The 22,110-nt window shown below is 46.0% G+C and overlaps 1 protein-coding gene across 4 annotated transcripts in view; it reads right to left on the reverse strand.

The window, feature by feature from the left end:
* Positions 1-14,429: 14,429 nt before the first annotated feature.
* Positions 14,430-22,110, reverse strand: part of NIPAL3 (NIPA like domain containing 3) — a 53,717-nt gene continuing 46,036 nt past the window's right edge. For 3 of the 4 annotated variants that reach the window (XM_046010869.1, XM_046010863.1, XM_046010881.1), the window contains one exon: positions 14,430-18,834. In XM_046010869.1, coding sequence (XP_045866825.1) covers positions 18,635-18,834 — 200 coding nt within the window. In that variant the 3' untranslated portion in view covers positions 14,430-18,634. Of the gene's footprint in view, positions 18,835-21,745; positions 21,778-22,110 lie in introns of those variants that run through there. The other variant, XM_046010875.1, reaches the window with a different exon arrangement.

The raw sequence follows: 22,110 nt of genomic DNA on the forward strand, positions 1-22,110 counted from the left end.
GACAGGAAAGGGATTTGTCTTAAGGATGTGCAACTGGAAGAAAATCAGTTCTGATCACCCACCCCTAGCTCCCTCGGAGGCAAGGTAAAGCAAACCGAAGGTCAAAATCCAGAAGTCAGGCACTCAGCACCCTAGACAGGGGGCAGGAAGAAGGATTAAAGTGTCTGAAATACATCTAATAGCTGTTAGATTCACATTAAGGAGATGGGGTTGGATTGTGGTCCCAATCACCCTGACGACTGACCCTGTGCCATCAGAGAGATCACCCGGCCTGGTTCCTGCTCATTGCTTTTGTTGTTGCTGCTTCCAACCCTGCTGCCCCTGCTGGCGACCTTGACCTAACCAAGTTCTTCCCTTTTATTCATTTCACCAATTTTTATTGAGAGCCACTTCTTTCATCAAAGACACCGGAAGAACTGCAAGAATTTTTCTTCTCTAGATGCCTCTAACCCAGCAACTTGGGCAAAAAATTGAATTTTTAGGTGAAATGTGTTTGGGAACTGCTGCATTTTGCAAGGCTGCTTGAGGATCCCTGATGCCTGTTGGTTCTGGGAGGCCCTCATGTAAAAAGACCCTGCAGCCTTGTTTAACCCAGCGTTCCCCTTGAGGTATTAGGCTGGGCCCTGGGCTGTTAAGCATAATGTCCACACAGATCTACCCCTTCAGGAGCTCACAGATAGAGGAGACAGATGAGCAAATGCACTAATAGAGCATTTGCAACGTGCTGACAAAGCAAAGGAATAAGTGAAAAATTCTCTTGGGAAAATGGAGGGAAAGATTTGCAGATAAGACAGTATTTGAGGAGTTTTCTAGGCGGAGAATATGGGAAAGGGCATTTCATAGTAACAGCATATTTAGAGACATGTAAGTATAACTTCGTGTGGGTCTTTGGGGATCGGTATTAAGTATTATTCAAGAGGGTTTGTTTGGTTTGGTTTTGTTTTTGCATGTAGTAAACCCAGCTGGGCTAAGCAGCAAATGGAATTCATTGCTTCATGTAACAGAAAAGGGATGGATGGGCTTCAGGCAGACTGGATCTGGGGGCTTAAAACTATGAACTGAGTTTTTTTTTTTTTTTTAAGATTTTATTTAAAAAAATTATTATTTTTTTTAATTTGACAGAGAGAAATCACAACTAGGCAGAGAGGCAGGCAGAGAGAGAGGAGGAAGCAGGCTCCCTGCTGAACAGAGACCCCAATGCAAGGCTCGATCCCAGGACTCTGGGATCACGACCTGAGCCGAAGGCAGAGGCTTTAACCCACTGAGCCACCCAGGCGCCCCTAAGATTTTATTTTTAAGTCATCTCTTCACCCGACACGAGACTCGAACTCACAACCTTAAGATCAAGAGTCACCTGCTCCACTGACTGAGCCCACCAGGTACCCCCAGATTTAGTCTTTATGTACTGCTTCCTGACTGTTTTCCTTTGTGTTGATTTTTCATTCTTTTTTTTTTTTTTAAATATTTTATTTATTTGACAGAGAGAAATCACAAGTAGGCAGAGAGGCAGGCAGGGAGAGAGGAGGAAGCAGGCTCCCTGCGGAGCAGAGAGCCTGATGCGGGGCTCGATCCCAGGATCCTGGGATCATGACCTGAGCCGAAGGCAGCGGCTTAATCCACTGAGCCACCCAGGCGCCCCTGATTTTTCATTCTCAGAGCTGCCTCTCTCCATGAGATGGCAGAATGGCTGCTTACGCTTCAAATCACGTCCTTACCAACAGAAAGAGAGCTGATTTTCCTCGCAGCTGTCAACAGAGGTCCTGGGACTGCCTCTTGTTGTTTGGACTTGGGTTACCGGTGCATCAGTAAACCACTCTCTTGGGGGGGGGCTGGGATATTCTGACTGCCCAGGCCTGGGGCCCAGCTCACCTCTGGAGCTGAGGTGCGGTGAGTCAGCAGCTCTCCGGTCTCAGAGGCTGAGAACTGAGGTAAGGCGGCTTCCTGTGAGAGGGTGTTTTCTGTTGGTCCCTCTAAGTGATGTACTCTCCACCCGTTTCCTTCCTTATTTGTATCTCAGGGGACCAACCTGCGTAGATGGCTTCAGCGGGTCCCTTCTCCTCCGGCTTCCAGTTGAATTTTTCCAATAGAAGATGTTAGTAGGAGATCAGAGGGGTTGGAGGAAGATGAAAGGAGGGTTTTAGTCTACAGGCCTCTTCCCTCCCAGGTTCCTGCAGGTTGGCTGCATACATGTGCTGAGGCTTCCGTCAAGTGTCCTACAGATCTCGCCTCTACTTACGCTAAGGTCTTTCTTCTCTTGGCCTTCTCTCTTTCAGGGTACCATACCTCTTTCATTCCTTCTGGTTTCCCTCAAGCCTGCCCGCACACTTCTGAACAACTTTTATCGAATGCCCCTCAGATTAATCTTTTCCTGGAACCCTGATGGTTACATTCACCAAAGGTAATTCAAGTGTCTATTACCTGCTCTGCTGTTACAGAGCAGGCACTGGCAATTAGAGAGCCATACTGGTTTGGTAAAGCTTTGACAGTATTGCAGACCAGGGATGATAGTGCCTTCGACCAGGTTGCAGGGAAGCATTTGTGAAAAACAGTATGATCCTGACTGTATTCAATTTTTTTCTAGATTTTATTTACTTATTTTTACTTGAGAAAGAGAGAGAGAGAGAGCACGCTCGAGCACACAGATGGAGGGGGGGCAAAGGGAGAGGTTGAAGCAGACTCCCCGATAAGCAGGGAGCCCGATGTGGGGCTCGATTCCAGGACCCCGGGATCACGACCTGAGCCGAAGGCAGATGCTTAACCGACTGAGCCACCCAGGTGGCACCGCCCCCCGCCACACCACTGTATTCTAAAGGCAAAGTTAACAAAATTTGCTGATGAATCGTGTGTAAGTAATAGCATTTGAGAGGAGTTGAGGATGGAAGCATTTGGAAGACATAGGTCTGGAGCCCAAGGTGAGGTCGGGCTGGGCATGGTGATTTGGAAGGGAGGTGTGATGGGTAGTTGATGAGATGAGAAGAGCGAGTGGAGTAGAGCGCAGGAAGAGCAGAGGACAGAATCCAGAACAGCGTCAGGTCTTCACGGGATAGGCAGAGGGTTGCCACCTTATATCCATCAGCTAGGTTGTGAGCAACTGGAGAACAAGAATGGAATCTTCCACATCTTTCCTCTTTTCCATTGTGTCTGGCAAGGTGCTGGGCACACCCCTAAAATAAGTGGTTCTTAATGAATGAACTTTACACAGTTTCGCATTTCCAACACTCCCTCCTTCTCTTGTGGTCTGAGTTACAGGTGGAGGAAAAAAAAAGAACAAGAACCTGATCCCTTGTGGCTCAGTTCATTGAAGGCTGTGGCAAAATGGATAGGCATTTTGCTGTCCCGGAAAACGCAAGCAGAACCTGTTGATTCTTAGCAGCTTAATGCCTGCCTTTCAGGAGAATGTCCAGACAGGCGATTTCATTCCAAATTTTGTGATTCTCCTTTAATTAGATTTAAAAGTCGATACTTTTAAGAAGTCATTATGGAGGTAATAGAAGAAGTCAAAGATCTCTTTCTCATACTCATGCATTGCTGGTGGAAAAAATACAGCCATTCTTGGAAATCGTTTGCCAGTTTAACAGTCTCCATGTACACCTCCCCTATGACCCAGAAATTCTGCTCCTACTTAGACACTCAAGAGAAATGTAAGCGTAGGTATACACATGCACTGCTCTTAATATCTTTATTCGTAATATCAAACTGGAAATATTCCAAATATCTGTCAAAAGAAGAATGGAGAAACTGTGGTATAGTCAAACAAGGAAATAGTACAATCATAGAAAGGAATGAACTACTAATACCTGCAACAACATAAATACATCTCAAAAAAAAAAAATGGTTGAGCAAAAGAAACCAGATACCAAAGAGTTGTGGATGTCATTCCATTCATATGACGTTTAAGAGAAGGCAAAACTCATTTCTGGTGATACAATCAGAATAGTTTCTACTTCTGAGGGGTTAGATTGAGTAGAAAGGGGCATGAGAGAACATTCAGGGCTTATGGGAAAGTTCTTTCCACGCTGTACGTTCAACACATATTTATTGGATATCTGTCACTTGCCAGGCACTGGTCAGGGCATTGGGAATATAGCAGGGAACAAAACAGGCCAAGGCCCTGCTTTTATACAGATCTACCTCGACTCTTTTCGTTGGCTGCACGACATCAATGCATTCTTTTTTTTTTTTTTACTCCCTTTAAAAAAAAAGATTTTATTTATTTATTTTGAGAGAGAGAGAGAGAGAGAGAGGACACAAGCAGAGGGAGCATCAGGCAGAGGGAGAAGCAGGTTCCCTGCTTAGCAAGGAGCCCAAAGTGGGACACAATCCTAGGACCCTGGGATCATGACCTGAGCCAAAGTCAGATGCTTAACTGACTGAACCACCCAGGCGCCCCCTCAATGTATTTTAAATAGAAAAAAAAAAAAAAAAGTGGCCTGTCTTTAAATATGGATAATGACAAGACTGAGGAACTTTCTTCTACCCTTTGAGTTGCTTATGGAAGTGTAGCAAACTATAGTGGAAAGAGCCTGGGATTTAGGGGGTCAGCTCCACTATTAAACAGTTGTGTGGTCATTGAGCAGGCTCATTAAACCTACTGAACCTTACTTTTCTCGTGCGTCAAATGGCATTGATGATACCTGCTTTGCAGGGTTGTTTTATAAAGTGCCAGACACAGAACAGATGCTCAGTAAATACTAGTTGGTTTATAATCAGTTTATAATTAAATTTTATTCAAGACAGCAGTATTTTGCCTCCCTTGCAGCTATGTATGAGTTAATTTTGCCCAATGAGATATGAGCAAAAAGAAGCTGACTTAGCTGCGAAGAGGTCCCTCTTTGCTCTTCTACCATTTCTCTTTCTTCTAGCCTGTGATGTGAATGTGATGGCTAGAGCCCCAGCAGCCATTTTGGATCAAGAGATAACCCTGAAGATTGAATGCTAAGATGGTGGATCAAAAAGATGAGGATCCTGAATCCTTTGTGATACTGGAACTGCCATGCCAGCCCTGAGTTGCCTATATCTGGACTGCCTTCACTTGGGAGAGAAACATTGTTAGGTGTCTATTGCAGCCAAACCAAATCGCCACTGATATACCCTTTAAGTCATCCCACCATCTAGTCTGTTCATTGATATATCCTTAGTTCCTTTAACAGTATCTGGTTCTGATACATAGTAAGTGTTCAATAAATGTGGAAAAGAGGAAGGGAGGGAGGAAATAGAGCCGCTTCTGATTATGGGAGAACACGTAGTGAAAAAGGAAGAGGACTGAAGATAGAAGCCTGCCTGCCAATTCAGTTGGTCTCTCTGTCTTCTCCCTTTCACCCATCAGGCTCATTAATGCGCATCTGGGTTTACTAGATATTCAAATTCCCAGTCTGCTGCACACTCTAGATCTCCTATGGGATTTGTCTCACAGATGGTACCTTTTACTGAAGAGCTTTAAATTAACCAGCTTACCTCATAACATCCTCATTTGTCTCCCGCTCCTGGAAAATCAGTCATGCCCCCAATAAGAGAGTTGCAACAGGATCCAGTCACTCACGGGAGGAGTGGACCTTCTTACTAGCACCACATTCAACATTGGTTGGGTGATGCATCGTGTATATTTTTGATATTTTTAATTTTCCCATTATAAAAATTAGTCTTGCCCTATATAGATAATTTGAAAACAAAGGATAAATACAAAAATCTCTTACAACCTCATGGTCTAGGGAGAGCCACTGTTCAATATTTTGGTATATTTCCTTCCAATCTCTTTAGTAAGATGAGGTATATCATTAGAATTGTTGAGTTTGGATCTCCCACTTATTTTGCTTCACATTACATTGCCAGTGTTTCTTTGTGTTGTAAGATACTATTCTGAAGTATGTTTTTTGATGGCAATGTAATATTGCATTGTGCATATTCCATTATTCATCTAATTGTTCATTGTTGGAATCGAGTTTTTTTAGGATTTTCTTTTCTATAATTAACTAAACAACAAGTGCCTTTTAAAAAAAGATTTATTTATTTGAGAGAGAGAGAGTGCACAAGTGTTCGCCCATGTGGGGTGGAGGAGGGGCAGAGGGAAAGGGAAAGAGAACCATAAGCCAACTCCCTGCTGAGCACTGAGGCTGATGGAGAGCTTGATCCCAGGACCCCGAGATCATGACCTGAGCTGAAATCAAGAGTTAGTTGCTTGAACAACTGAGCCCCCCAGATGCCCTCAACAAATATATATATAAGTATACTTTATATATAAATATATTGTTACATTTATGGTTTTTTTCCCTTAGCAAATTTCCCAGAAGAGGTTACTAGGCAAAGAGGCATGAACATTTGTAAAACTCTTCTTGGAAATTGACAAAATGCATTTCAATAAGTTGTACAAATCATATACTCCCACATCCTCAGTGTACATCTTACCACATCATTAATAACATCGTATTTTGTATTAAATTTTAAAAGCCTTTCCTGTTTGGTCAGCAGAAACAGCTCTGTGACATCTTGACTACTGGAGAGGACGAACATTTTTTCATGTGTAATTATGAGCTATCGAGCTATCAACGTTGTATGGTTGATTTTAAGAACATCTATACTGAAGGTAGTAATCCTGTGATGATCATACTTGCTGACATTTTACTTTTTTTTTTTTTTTTAAGATTTATTTATTTGAGATAGAGAGAGTGGTGGACGGGAGGGGCAGAGGGAGAGGGAGTGTCTCAAGCAGACTCCTTGCTGATCCCATAGCCTGACACAGGGCTCAATCTGATGACCCTGAGATCATGACCTGAGCCGAAGACAGATGCTTAACCCACCGAGCCACCCAGGCACCTGACAATACATTTTTTATAAAGAGAAATGTGTCTTTAAAAAAAAAGAAGTGTGAATAATTTTGAGGACTGGTTATGGAAACGTGTCTTTCAATGTGTTCTGAAGCCTGGAGGCCGCCTAAGATTTCATTTTCGCTATGTTGCTCTGAATGACAAAGACTCAGCTCCATCCGCCTACAGATCCAGAGGCTGCGGGATTAATTGCAGAAACGCTCAAGGGTGGTGTTGGGGGGGACCACACTGGAGGGAGTCGCCCTTTAAATGCTTCAACCCTTGAATTTGCTGGGTGGAGATATTATTTCCTGATTAATCTGAGCTGCCCATGGGTTGAAGAGACTAAGAGCTACATGGCCATAATTAGGAAGGGTACGGGTGGGGTGCACACGGAGGAAATTTAAAAAATGGAACATTAAAAATGGGCAGCTGCATAAATGGACCAGGGATTCGAGTTATTTTAATTTTTATTATTTTTATTTAATATTTTAAATAATTTATCTTTTAATTTTATTTTTAAAATTTAGAATTAAATTTAAAATTAAAATAAATTTGGGGCACCTGGGTGGCTCAGTGGGTTAAGCCTCTGCCTTCAGCTCAGGTCATGATCTCAGGGTCCTGGGATCGAGTCCCACATCGGGCTCTCTGCTCAGCGGGGAGCCTGCGTCCTCCTCTCTCTCTGCCTGCCTCTGCCTATATGTTGTCTCTCTCCGTAAATAAACAAAATCTTGAAAAACAAAGGGGGGATTAGCAGCTCCTCATACCAGTAGAAGCACACAGTATTTGTCCTCTTGGGTCTGGCTTATTCACTCAGCACACTGTCGGCAAAGTCTGGCCAGGTGCTGCACGTGTCTGTATGTCCTTCCTCTTCAGGCTGAGTAATCCACGCATGCGCCACATGTCATCTGTCCAGCTGGTCCGCTGATGGATGGCTTGAGTGCCTTCCATCTTTAAGCTGTCTTGAAGAAAGCTGCTCTGAACCTGGGTGTGTTCATATCTGAGTCCCTGCTTTCAGTTCTTTTGTGTATATGCCCATAAGGGGCCTTTCTGGATCACCCGGCAATCTAGTTTTAGTTTGGGGAGGAATCACTGCAAGGTTTGCCACAGGGGCTGCACATTTTACATTCCCTCCTGCAGGTGCACAAGGGTTCCCGCGGCTCCACATCCTCGCCTACGTGTGTACATTTCACTATTTCTTTTGGAGGGGATGAAAATGTTCTCCAATGGACTGTGATGACAGTCACACATATTTGTGGATAGACTAAAAACCACTGAGGTGTATAATTTAAAAAATTTTTTTAAAGATTTTATTTATTTATTGGACAGACAGAGATCACAAGTAGGCAGAGAGGCAGGCAGAGAGAGATGGGGGAGAAGCAGGCCCCATGCCGAGCAGAGAGCCCGATGTGGGACTCGATCTCAGGACCCTGGGATCATGACCTGAGCTGAAGGCAGAGGCTCAACCCACTGAGCCACCCAGGCGCCCTGAGATGTATAATTTAAAGAGCATGTTGCATGGTGTGTGAATTATGTCAATAAAGCCGTTGAAACAAAGCAAGAGGAGGGGCCCCATCGAGGTTGGGCCCCCCACCTGGAGGAGGGCATGCTGATATCTCTGGTGAGTGGGGGCCACGAAGCTGCTTCTGCAAGGGTTGGAAAGAACTAGAAAACTAGACTCCACCGTTGCTCTGCGAGGGGAGAAAGTGTCCCTGGAAGATGTGCACAGGGACAGGAAATTGGAAGGAGCAAGCCCCTTCCTCCTGCAGCCTCGCGGTCCCACTCACAGGCGGCCAGGGGGCAGCTGGCCCAGCGGAAAGGTGGCTCATGGAGTTCCAGCCCCAGCATCCCAATGCCTTCCCCGAGAAGGGCAGGTTTGGAGCCGAGAGAAAATAGCTTAATGATTGCTGTCTTAATCGGTTCTGGTTGCTATAATAAAATACCATAAACCAGGTGGCTTATCAAGAACTGACATCGATTTCTCAGTTCTGGAGGCTGGAAGCCCACAGTCACGGCGCCAGCGTGGTCGGGTTCAGATGACTGCCCTCATCTGGTGATGGCCGTCTTCTTCGGTGCCCTCGCATGGTAGGGAGAGAGCGAGCTGCCTCTCTGGCCTCTTCGTGTAAGGGCACTAATCCCACTCACGAAGGGGTCGAATGTGTGCATATCAATAAGTGAAAATACCAACAGTTGAGTTCGCCTTGTGCAGGCTTTCCGCTGTCCTGATAAGAACAAAACATGTCTTCATGGATAAGCGATGAAGTACGAATCGTCTAATATCAGTGATTCCCATACGAGAGAAGTGCTCTTCTGCTTGCATTTAAAATGGGTATTGCGGGAGTGCGTAGGTGGCTCAGTGGGTTAAAGCCCCTGCCTTTGGCTCAGGTCATGATCCCAGGGTCCTGGGATCGAGCCCCGCATCCGGCTCTCTGCTCAATGGGAAACCTGCTTCTCTTCCTCTCTCTGCCTGCCTCTCTGCCTATTTGTGATCTCTGTCTGTCAAATAAATAAATTAAAAAAAAAATGGGTATTGCAGATGCCTGGGTGGCTCAGTGGTTTAAAGCTTCTGCCTTCGGATCGAGACCTGCATCAGGCTCTGCTCAGTGGGGAGTCTGCTTCCTTCTCTTTCTCTCTCTCTCTGCCTGCCTCTCTGCCTACTTGTGATCTCTGTCAAATAAATAAATAAAATCTTAAAAAAAAACCAAAATGGGTATTGCATGAAATAAAAAATGAATGGTAAAAAGTTGTCCCTTTGATGGTAATTTTCCTGCTCTTTGAGCAAGGGATCCCTGCATTTTCGCTTTGTTCTGGGTTCTGGAAGTTGGGGAGCTGGCTCTACAGCCGTCCTAGTTTGGATTGGAAAAATCCTTGGTCTCTGCCTTCCCCTGAACTCTTTTCTTTCCTCATGGCCCACCCTGGGCACCGGGTCAGGCTAAGCCCACGCTCTGGGGCCACCCTCCCTGCGTCCACGGCCTTCCCTGGTTCTCTCGCCTCCTCCTTAGTCCTGACCCTGTGGCATTTCCTCATGGCTCCCTGCATTCTAACACTCTCATACTAACTCATATAATTCTTCTCATACTGTGTGCCTTGTGCTCTGACTCCTTTACATGGACTCCATTTTGTTCATTGGTGCATGAAGGTACCTAGCACATAATCAGTGTTCAAAAACTCTCTTTCACTTAAAAATTTTTTTCCCACTTTTTATGATGAAAATTTCAAGCATACATAAAAATCGAGATAATAATTTAAACAACCCTTGTGGACCATGGCCCTCTTTGTCTATAGTATCCTGTCTTCTGTTTCATCTCACTCATTTGTCTTTCCCTTTTGTGTTGTTGGATTTCCTCAAATGCCTTGTGATTCTTGGTTGCCAGAATCCTGGTTAGGGATTCTCCCGGTTAGGAATAAAGAGCTGTCTTGCTTTCTATGGAGAGCTGGTGTAGATCTCCTTTGCAGTTGCCTGGGTCTGTGGACCCAAACCAAGGCCTACTGTCCCCTGAATGTGAAAGGTGATTTTTTTTTTTTAACCTCTGAGGAAGTGAGCTGGGGCTGTCCATGGCCTTGTGGGTTGAGTCCCAATTCCGTCGGACCTCTCCTCCAACCCAGAGACATGGCGCCAGCCTTGGTTTCAACGCCTCTGAGGTTTGGCTTCGCAAGGGCCGCTCCTTTAGACAGAACATCTAAGTCTTAATAATTCCAACCTCTTCCTCATCTTCCCCCAGCCCTTGGTTGTTGCCTCTATGATACCTTGGCATTCTCTCCATCCCCTTTCTGCTACCTAATTACCAACCCTCTCTGTTCAGTTCTCTTTCCCAGTAATGGGTGTGGTTCTGGTCTCCTGACTGGATCCTGACTGATTTACTTAGGTACTAAGTGCTCCAAGGGAAAGAAAGATGGCGTGTCCCAGGCCACCGTGAAGAGGACAAGCCGATGCTCTCACACCACTGCAGACTCAGGGACAGTTACACTCAATGCTGAACAATGAATAAAATATTGAGAAGTAAAAGCATTATTGCCTATTGATATAGGATTTAAAATACCCGGAGAGACTCTGGAGTCAGTTATATCTGGGTTTGAACCCAGGTTCTGCCACTTACATGCCAAGTGGCCCTGAGCAAACGGCTGAACTTCTTTGAGCCTCTGTTTCTGTGTCTGTAAAACAAGGACCGAGCAGCTTCCTTGCAGAGCTGTTGCGAGGAGGGAACGAGACAACGCGGTTGGTTAAAGGATGAGCTCAGGAAATGGTGGTGGTTGTGGAGTGTAGGCTGTGGCGGGACTTAATGGTGCAGTGGGAGAGGAAGAGGCCGGAGATCTGACGACCTGGGTTCTAGTCCCACGCCTGTAGCTAACTGGCTGGCTAATCCCTCTGTGGGCTCCCCTTTCCCAACATGTGCAACCCCACATTTGAGTCACAATCAAACCAACTCTGGTTCCCTAATGCCGGTGTCATCTAATGGGCCTGCAACCAAATGAGGCCAACCATGACTCTGTCCTACAGTTTTTCAAAAAGCTAAATTATTCAGCTTAAAGGCTTATCCTTTACTGTGAGATTTTGCCGTTCTTACCATTTGGATGTCAATATCCTATTTTAATGAAATGGTGGTATGGTAGGGTATTTTTTTTTCCTTTCGACGTCCTTATTTGGTAAAATAAGAAGTATGAGTAAGAACAATGAGAGGAGACTTGCCCTACCAGATGCAGAAGCACAGCCTCAGTTAAAACCCTCAATAATTTAAACAGCGTATTAGTGGTGAAAGGATAGGCAGATGGTTCAGTGGAACAGAGTGGAGAGTCCAGAAAAATAGAGAAATTTAAAATATTATAGAAATGGCATCTTGATTCAGTTATGTTTATAAAATACTTACATATAAAAACATATTTTTAAAATTTTTATTTTTATTTTTATTTTTTTTAAAGATTTTATTTATTTATTTGACAGAGAGAGATCACAAGTAGGCAGAGAGGCAGGCAGAGAGAGAGAGAGAGGAGGAAGCAGGCTCCCTGTCAAGCAGAGAGTCCAAAGCAGGACTCCATCCCAAGACCCTGAGATCATGACCTGAGCCAAAGGCAGAGGCTTAACACACTGAGCCACCCAGGTGCCCTCAAAAATTTTTTTTAAAAGATTTATTTTGGGGGGCTGGGGGGAGGGGGAGAGAGAATCCCAAGCAGACTCTCTACTGAGCACAGAGCCCTACGTGGGGCTTGATCTCACAAAACTGAGATCACAACCTGAGCTGAAACCAAAGTCAGACGTTTAACTGACTGTGCTACCCAGGTGCTCCTAAAAGGGTGCATTTTAAAGAAATAATTGGATTATATGTAAAATAAAATACATAAAACAAACAAAAAGTTTTTTTCTCATTGCAAAAAAAAAAAACTATAAGCAAATCAAAAAGCAAATAGCAAACTTTGGGACTATTTTCAGTTCACATCACAAAGAAAGGGTTAATCAATGCAAAATACAAATAGTATGTTCAAGGCCCTCAGAGGCCCACAGAGCCATAGACTGTGGGCCAAGACTGTGGACAGTTCACAGAAAAGGAAACACAAATGTGTATAAACACGTGCAAAAACTTAGTGTTAAACACTTAGTGCAAAAACAGTGTGATTCATGTGAAGGGAAATGTCTACGACTTGAACATTTTGGTAGAAGATGACATTTTGGCAAAAGGATAAGACAGCTATGTAGTTGCCTGAATCAGTCTGGGACGCTTACACAGATCAGAGCGCGAGGGACACCTGCAAAGATAGATTTCTGGTCCTGTTGTTTTCATGACCAACAGGTTTCTGGGGGAATTAAAGATGGGCTTTGCGGAGGTTTTTGTTGTTATTGTTGTTGTTTTAACTTATAAAGTAATCTTGAGAATTAAGCCCACGAATGTTTCCAGGGTGCGCTCTTGAAGATTCCCATTTCTGCATCAATAGGAGAAGGCAGCCGGCAATGTTTGCCCGGCGATGAGAATCTTCTCTCGTTATACCGGCCTCTTGGTCCATTCAGGCTGCTGTAACAAACACTTCCATAGCCTGGGTGGCTTCAACAAACGAGCATTTAGTTCTCACAGTACTGGAGGCTGGGCATTCCAAGATCAAGGTGCCAGCAGGTTCAGTCTAGTGAGAACCTGCTCCCTGGTTCAGGTCTTCTCGCTGTGTCCTCGCTTGACGGAAGGGGTGAGGGAGCTCTCTTTTTATAAGGGCGCTGTGAGATAACGGAAAATACACATATTGGTCTCTGCACCCTGTCCCTGGCACAGAGCTCCTAAAACCCTTGTGATTTCCTCAGTGGTAAGAATACTCAGAGCAATCCTCGTTCTAAAATTGTCTTTGATCTTGTTCCTGACTCAGGGCCCCTGAACTTTATAAGTTTGTGAGTGATACGAGCACTAGGAGTGTATTTTGTTCTTTTTTTTTTTTTCTTTTTTTAGAGAAAGACCACAAGTAGGCAGAGAGGTGGGCAGAGAGGGAGTGGAGGAAGCAGGCTCCCTGCTGAGCAGAGAGCCTGATGTGGGGCTCAATCCCAGGACCCTGAGATCATGACCTGAGCTGAAGGCAGAGGCTTAACCCACTGAGCCACCCAGGTGCCCCTGTTCTTTTTTTTTTTTTTTTTAAGATTTTATTTATTATTTGAGAGAGAGAGAGAGAGAGCGCACGAGCAGGGGGAGGGGCAAAGGGAGAGGGAGAAGCAGACTCCCCGGTGAGCAGGGAGCCTGAAATGGGGCTTGATCCAGGGATCCTGGAATCATAACCCAAGCCGAAGGCAGATGCCCAACCGACTGAGCCACCCAGGCACCCTGCATATTTTGTTCTAAAGAGGCGATGCTGGGTGGGCTCTTGGACGGCTCCTGGGTGGGCTGCTCACTAGAAAAACCAAATCCTGATTAGAAGATGGGAATTTTCAGCCCCACCCTCCAACCCCGGGAGAGGGGAGAGGGGAGAGGGGCTAAAAACTGACTTACTAATTGCTCAGCCTCCATAAAGTCCCAGTCACACAGGGAGGTGGGCAAAGGCATCCACAACGGGAAGTCGAATGACCTCAACTCCCTGGGGACAGAAGTTCCTGAGGTCAGGACGCCCCCACTGCTTCAGCATCATGTAACAACCTGATGGGATGCCAGACATAGTTGCAAGACTTCACACCTCTTAGCTCATCTGAGCCTCACAATAACCCTTAGGTTGATCCTGTTACTATCCCTGTCTCACAGATGTCACAGATGAGGCTTAGAGAGTTACCAGTAACCTGCCATTGCCACACAGCTAGTAACGGCGTTAGAATCAAACTTAAGCAATTAGCTACAGAGTCTATAGCCATAACTACTGCAGGAAAAACAAAAAAGTGTTTAATTCAGCCTTCACTGCAATCATGGGCATCTCTAGGATGGTATTACTACAGTAGCCACTATTTATGTGTGGTATTTAAATTTAATTAAATTTAAATAAAATTAAAAATCTAGTGTCTAGGTTGCACTTGCCACATTTAAAGCGCTCGATAGCCACATGTGGTTAGTGGCGGCGGTCCTTGGCAGCAGACACAGAACAGAACTTTCCATCACTGCTGAAAGTTCTGTCGGACAGCACTATTCCCAACAACTTTAGAAAGTATTAGCCAAACATAAGACTCGAACTAAATAGGTGTCGCATGGTCTTTTTTTAATTAAATACCACTTCATAATGTTATTTGCACCTAACACACACATTTTTTGAAAAATAAGACATGCTATGGAGTTAACAAAATATAAGCATCCACACAGAATATATTCTAAGGTGACTTCAGTTACACAGCTTCTCAGAGAAACACGCAGTTCTTTTTTTCTTTTTTTTTTTGCCTATCAGTCACTGTTGGACCAGATATGGAATTCACAAGAGGGCGTGGTGGAGGGTCTCCAGCACTACCCTGATGGGTGTCCTGTGTATACCAGTACCACCAAGCTGGCTGGTTTCCCCCGGAAAAGGAGTGGAAACGTCGGTCCTCCCTTCCCTACCCAGCCATCAGTTTCACGCGCAAAGACCCCACGTGACCTGAAGCTTAATGCGATGGCCTCATCAGATCTGCGGCTTGGGCGGGGGGGGGTGTCCGGGGAGGGTCTGAGCTCTCATTAAAGCCTACTGAGACCAGTCTTGGAACTGGTTCTAATGTCTGATTAGAGAACCCAGAGTCCCAGTCTTTAGAAGAGGCGGACAGAGTGGAGTGCAGAGAGGAAGACCGGGGAACAATGGGAAGTTTGAACCCAAGTCTGGTGACCTTGCTTTAGGTACTGACTGATAGGAAAGAGAGAGAGGCATGCTTCTTAACGTGGCTTGGAGCATTCCAGAGGGCTTGGGGAATCTCAGAGCCAGGAGAAAAAAATAAAGAAACCGGGCTGTGAGTAAAAAGTTGATATCCTCCCCACCTCCCCTGTCCTAACAGCAAGGGCCACCAGCAAACAGTCCATTTCTACTTGGAGACAAAGGGTGGGCGAAGACAGCCACAGACAGACTCAGAACTCTGGAGTCCAAGGCCCCAGATCGGCTGCTCTCCCAGAGTCCCCAGGGGCCTACCCCCGGCTCCCCATCAGGAAACTGTCCTGTGCTCTCTGCTCAGACTCGCTTCCCTCAGCTTCAGAGGACAATGCCATCGCCCACAACCTGCAGGCGGAGGAGGCCCAGGCCCCAGAGGTGCGGGCTGGTGGTACCGAAAGCATGACAGTCAGCTGACCTGAAACTGTAACTTGCTTTTATCCATTCTTCTCATTCTTTCCTGGCTCAAGACCAAAAGGAGCATAATCAAAAAACGGAAGGGGCAGAGTGAGGCTGGGAGCACATAACACCCCAGAATGATCACCCGGGTTTGACACACTGAGATGGCTTCCCTGCTCACCTTCCTTCCTTTTTTTAAAAAGATTTTATTTATTTATTTATTTGACAGAGAGAGAGAGAGAGAGAGAGAGAGAGAGAGAGCATAAGCAGGGGGAGCAGCAGTGGGAGAGGGAGAAGCAGGCTTCCCGCCGAGCAGGGAGCCCAATGAGGGGCTCAATCCCAGGACCCCAGGATCACGACCTGAGCCTAAGGCAGATGCTTAACGACGGAGCCCCCCAGGCGCCCCTGCTCATCTTCCGTTTATCCACTCTACCCTCATCCCTGCCCACCTTAGAAAAATCACTTGGAAAATCTGAAGAACAGCAAAACCAGGTTTTAATTCCCCTTTTTTGTTTTGTTCTGGTGGGCTTACAGCTTGACCTTGAAAAGTGACTTTTACTGTCCCTTCAGATTCTCTATACTCTGCATAAAGCTTCCTTTCCAATCAGCCTTGATCCTGCCGTTCTCTCTGATGAATCATCAATGGCTCCCATGCTGAGATACACCTTGATCTCCTCTAACTGGCATTCGAGATTGGGCATCCAATGCTTATCTTTCCAGCTCATCTCCCACCACCCTCTCTACCTCTCTTTTCTTTGCCAACACCCACTCCCCATCTCTGCCCCTTTGCAAATGCTGGCCCCTCTGACGGGGGCAGGGGGAGGTGGTCATCCTACTCACATCTTCGCAAGATTTGCCCCCATTGATGAGCGAAGCCCAAATCATCACCAATTCTTTGTGTTTTTTAATTAATTAATTTAAAAATTTAAAACATTTTTAAGTAAAATCTATACCACACATGGGGCTTGAACTCATGACCCAGAGATTGAGTCACAAGCCCAACCCACTGAGCCAGCCAGGTGCCCCCAAATCATTTTGGGTTCTGAATAACCTGCTCTGGGCTTGGGCCTGCCCTTTAGCAGGGCTCCCCTAACTGTCCTTTTTCTGTGGCCCATGGTTGCTCTGTGCCCACTCCCCCCTCCCCCCCCGTTGTATCTTCTTCTGCAGGTTTACAGGGCAGAGACCACGGCTGTTCTTTGTAGCCCTCACCATCCAAATGCTTATTGATTTAGTTTTTTTAAAAGATTTTACCCATTCACTTGAGAGAGGGAGACAGAGATTGCACACACAAGTGGAGAGGGGGGAGTGGCAGAGGGAGAGGGAGTAGCAGACTCCCCACCGAGCAGGGAGCCTGACAGGGGACTGAGCCAAAGGCAGACACTTAACCAACTGAGTCGCCCACGCACCCCCATCCAAATGCTCAGTAAAACACAGCAAATGCGTCACAAATATTGTTGAACTGAGTGGATATGTATCCTGAAGAAAAAAGGTCATTGTCTGCTGCCTTCTTAGGCACGTCAGACACAATACCGAAGCGGTTATCACAAGCAACAGATGCCAGTTTTCGAAGTCAAGGTAGTAAATCGGTATGAAGCACAATCCATAAAGGTTAATGATCTATCAACACTGGTCTATTAACACTGTTATCTCGCCTATTAGTTAACGAGTGCCCAGGGAAACAATAAGTGTCATTCTAAGTAGTCATCACGGGGTGGATAAATGCCTCAGATCCTATGGGAATTATTTGACCTGCTAAATGAGCCCTAGACAGGAAACAAGTTAGGGCAATAACAACTTTCCAGGAGGGGTGTGTCACCCCTCCCCGCCGGGAGGTTTCCACAGCCCGTCTCTCTCAATTTCAAGGTGTGTGCTCCTTGGATCGCCTGCATCAGAACGACCCTGCTGTCCATCAAGAATGAGCACTCTTGTTCCTCCTGGTCATTCCAACAGAGGAATGGGTGTAGGGGTGTAGGAATATGCATTTTAAACACACTCCCTAGGGGATCATTATGCTGAAGTCTGCAAACCCTTCCCTGCCATTCTCAGAAGTCTACAGTCAGTCTACAGGAAGACAGTCATAGATGTAGCTGGAAAGAAAGCAGCAATCCCTTACCAAGAATGCCCGCTTTCCCAGACATATGCACATGGTAATGGTGTGACCCAAAGGGTCTCCGTCAACTCCAAGGAAATGAACCAGTAATTCAAGTTTGGTTTGATGGAGAGAGGGTGGAGGCTGTCTCTGTAGTACGTACCCCCAAGCCTCCCAGAGGGCACTGGCGGGCAGGAACACACCCATGAAACAGCCAGATTTTCTGCCTATCTTTTTATAAGTGGTACAATCACCTTTTGTAAGTTGAAAAGGGATTTTTCTTCCTTTATGGGCTAACGCATCATTACCCCTGCTCCTGTCCTTATTTCCCTCCTTCTCTTAACTCTTAACCTGGGGTTGGGGAGGGGGTTTGGGAGGAGAAAAGCAATTACATAGTTCACAGAACCAAAACCAGATTAGTTTTCAGAGCAGATCTAATACAAACACACCAAGCATGTTTTCTCCGGAAGGGCACAGACCACTGGAAGGCAGAAGTGTATTTTCCACAGGTGAATGATAGGATGTTCCCAGGGCTGGCCTTAACTATGCTTTGGGATGACAGCACAGATGTTAGCGGAAATCTGGAAAGATGAGTGAGATGGGGAGGATCGGGCAAGGGAAGATTAGATTCTGAGGTCTCTAGCCTTTCACGGGATGTGGAAAGTGAGAGCGGAATGTCTGCCTTGCTTTAGCCCGGAGGAACGTAGCAATCTTTGGTCACTGCCAGAGGAAGCTCAGTTACCCTCCTCAGGGGTCATGACTGCTTTCCCAAGCGGGCTGGACAGAACCAGTCAGAGTCTGAACTCCGTACTCCCTCCGACCCCGGGGAGGGGGGGAATACAGCTTTCATCCCTCCCACCCCCAGCCCGGTCATCTGAAACCTCTGAGACCAAGATAATATATTCTTTGCCAGAGACAAAGGGTCTCGGAGATCCCCTTCTAGAGAGTTCTCTGTTGAAAAAAAAAATAAGAACTTGAAAGGCAAACTTTAGAATTCAGGGTCGAACTGCTCACTGTTGGCCTGACTTGAGAGCAGTTATAAATGGAGGGAAGGCGAGTCTCCTTCAAGGCGGGCTCATTCCTTCTTGGTGTGTTCCAGGACTCGGTAGGGCACCCCAGAGGCACCCCCGGAGCTGTGTTCCTCTTGCATGACGGGCAGCGTGGCAGGAGCGTAGATCTCTGAAACGTTATCGTTGTTTTCCAGGGCCCCATAGGAAAAAGAAGCTTTGAGGTCAGGCTGAACTGTCATTCCCTTGTCATGCATGTTTTGCATACCTGAAATGAAATCCATGTTCTCCAAATCATTATGGGGCAAGGGCGCCCAAGGATGCTACATCTCCCTCTACCCCATTACGGCCTAATTACAGTGCTTGGGCGCTAATCATGTGCCTTGCCAAGCTCCTGAATGCTTTAGATTGAAAAAAGAACAACCATAAATGTATGCTAGAAATATTATGGTTGCCAAGCAACAGGGGACGAATCTTCAGGAAATAGGCACACAGACCAGCCCCTGTCAAGAGAAGCCTGCGTTGGTCTAGAATGAGGCAGGAATGTGTGCTTGGGTCCCAGGGGGAGCACGATCAGCACTGTGCTTCGAACGTGGTAGATGCCAATACTTTTCTGCCGAATTAAACCAGGATCATTATCCCCTGGAGAGAAGAGGGTAACTTCCATGTCATGGACACCCGGTGGGGACACAATGCATCGTGACACTCAGAGAGAGAGAGAGAGAGATCTGACCTTTAACACTGAACATCGCTGATCTGCAGAGAGGGGAGGTATGATGCAGCCTGCTGCTTTTGAGCACGTGTGGACGTTGATGTCTACTTACAGGTGAGAACAAAGACTTTAATCATTAATTCTGTTAGTCTTACTTGGCAAATTCTCCTGCCCGTGGGCCCTGGGCTTGGAGGCCAACTCTCTTCCTGGCAGGGAATGGAGATTTCAAATTCTCTTACCCCCAGGCTGTCCTATGAAACTGAACGCCAAGTGTCCTCCGTGAAACTATGACGATAACAGCAGGTAACAGCAGGTGCTAGACTATTCCCTCCGCCCAGGCTCTGGGCTGAGGGTTTGGATCAGGATGGTACCAACAGCAAGCGTGGGAATAGCTAACAGGTACCGAGTGTGGAGCTGGGGACAGACCCCGCTCTAACCAGCTGAAAAGTTTTCTCTCTTCTGATCCTCATAACTACTGATAAGGAAAATGAGGCACTTGGAGGTCAGGTATCTTTCTTGAGATCATCAAGATGGCAAGTGGTTGGGCTGGGATTAAAACTCAGGTGGTTTGAACGCTGAGGCCCACACTCAACTAGACTGCTGTACAGCCTTCCTAGGTGCTTCCACTGAATGCTCCCCCAGATCCCATCCTCATCATCTGGGTAAGAAAACAGCTTCTGAAAGGTGAGGTTATTGCCGGAAGTCTCAGAGCTGAGATCGACACCACACTCCATGGCCTTGTGACTCCATGAGTGGCCTGGGGAGACTCTATGCTTTCACACAGCACTAGCCTTAGCTCATGAGCATCGGATGGGTACGGTCTAAGAATCTGTAGTTTGGATTTGGGGTGGGGGTGCTTGGGAGAAGTTGAGGGGTGCCTGTTGGCTTATCAGGCACAGTTTAGCTCCTGGATTTTTTTCACAGTTCCTCAGCCAAAGAGCACCAGGATTACACCTAGAGTCTAACAGATGTGACTTTATCATTCATTGCCATGAGAGAGATGTCCACTGTGGGGAACTGTGGGATGCCTCAGTAGGAGGGTGTTAGAAAAATCAGGATTTGCGTTAGGCGATTTGGGAGAGGGTTTAAGGCAGCTGGGCTAGGCTTTGGATTAGATGCTGTCGGGAAGTGGGACCAATGTGGTAATTGGGGATCTTAATAATTCTTATCGAGATGGAGAGAAGGCCGTGTAGGCTCAAGCTGTAATTGCCAGTCCTCTGGGGTTCGGTCAACGTTCATGTTTCGTCTGCATTCATACGTGACAACAGAGTGGCCCTGTTTGTGCCCTGTTTGTGTCTATCATGGTCGGAGTGCCCTGTCTGATGCTGAAGTTCTGGGAAGCTGCTTCTTGTCAGCCAGGGACACTGAGGCCCAGCTGGGAGGGCTATGCCACATCCCAGCTCTCAGGGACAGCTTTATCTTTTCTCACTTTTTAGAAGTCTTTCACGTGCTAGAATTACTTAAACTCTCTCTAAATTGTGACATGCAGCACTGTTTTTGGAAAACTAAATGCCTCTTGAACTGTAGCTACTGGTCTGCTGTGAAGCTGTTGATCTAGATGGACCAAAAGCAAGATCCTAATGCTGACCAGGGAAACCGAGTAGCTAGGAAAGACAATCTGTTGAAGCGGTTTTATTATTATTTTTTAAAATTTTCATTAGTTAATTAATTTATTTCTAAAGTTTTAAAAAATTTATTTAATTGATCTCTCCACCTAATGTGGGGCTCGAACTCATGACCCCAAGTCACAGAGCCGAGATCCAACACAGATGCTCTTAGGTTCTTGCTCTTCTGACTGAGCCAGCCAGGTGCCCTTTTTTAAGTAGTTTTTAAAAAGGGAGGTGCTCCCTCCCTTTTTTAAGTAGTTTTATTTTTCATGTTCTACCTGGCATCAGGTCAAACAAGTGTCTGAAATTTTCAAGGATTTTTTTTTTTAAAGCAAAAGGGATGTGAAATCAAATTTAACCAGGCATCTACCAAGTCCCAAACACTGTGCAAGGGCCTTTAACATATTATCCCACTACCCTGAAAGAAGGAATCCCAATTTACAAGTGAGGGCCGGAGGCCTTGGGAGCTCCAAGGACATGCCCAAGGTCACACCACGGGTGGGTGGTAGAGCTGGGATTTGAATCCAGGCCACCTGGACTCCAAGCCCACGCTTTTCATTGCAGAGAATATGTCTACCCCCAAGTGTCCTGACATGCTACAGCACCAGGGCGGGGTCTCCCTGGGTCAAGATCTAACCTCCCACCCATCACAAGGTACAAAGAGGAAACCCAGAGCCACATCCACGAACAGATCACAGAATGTTGATGTCTAAGGTTACCTTAGGTTACCTTCTATTTTCCAATAGCAGATACGTCTGTATGTATGCATACACAAATACTTAGATGTATACACATACACAATTTGTAAACACACCAACACACAGAAACACACACTTGCACACACAGAGTTGACACCTCACCTATCTGGAATTCAGCTATCCAGCGCCCTCATCTATCGGGGACACAGCCGAGAAACAAGGAAGTAAGCAAAAAAAAAGGCATCTGAGCAGCCCGATTAGATGTTTTAAAAGTCCATGCACTAAAGCTCATGCACTTAACTCCTAGGAGAAAGCGTAAGGCCCCGACTCAAAGCTTGTTCATACTAATTTTACGCACAGTTCAAACAAGTGGGGTCAAATGAGACGTTTGACCCGCAAATGCTATACACAGGCGGGCTGGTAAGAGCATGAAGGACAGACGACAGCTTGATACCAAAGGATGAGGAAATTATATAAAAGTAGACACATACACCTTGGGGCCGTTTAAAGTCGGGGTACCTCAGCTG

Source organism: Meles meles, chromosome 1 (assembly GCF_922984935.1).
Source record: "Meles meles chromosome 1, mMelMel3.1 paternal haplotype, whole genome shotgun sequence".
Classification (NCBI taxonomy): domain Eukaryota; kingdom Metazoa; phylum Chordata; class Mammalia; order Carnivora; family Mustelidae; genus Meles; species Meles meles.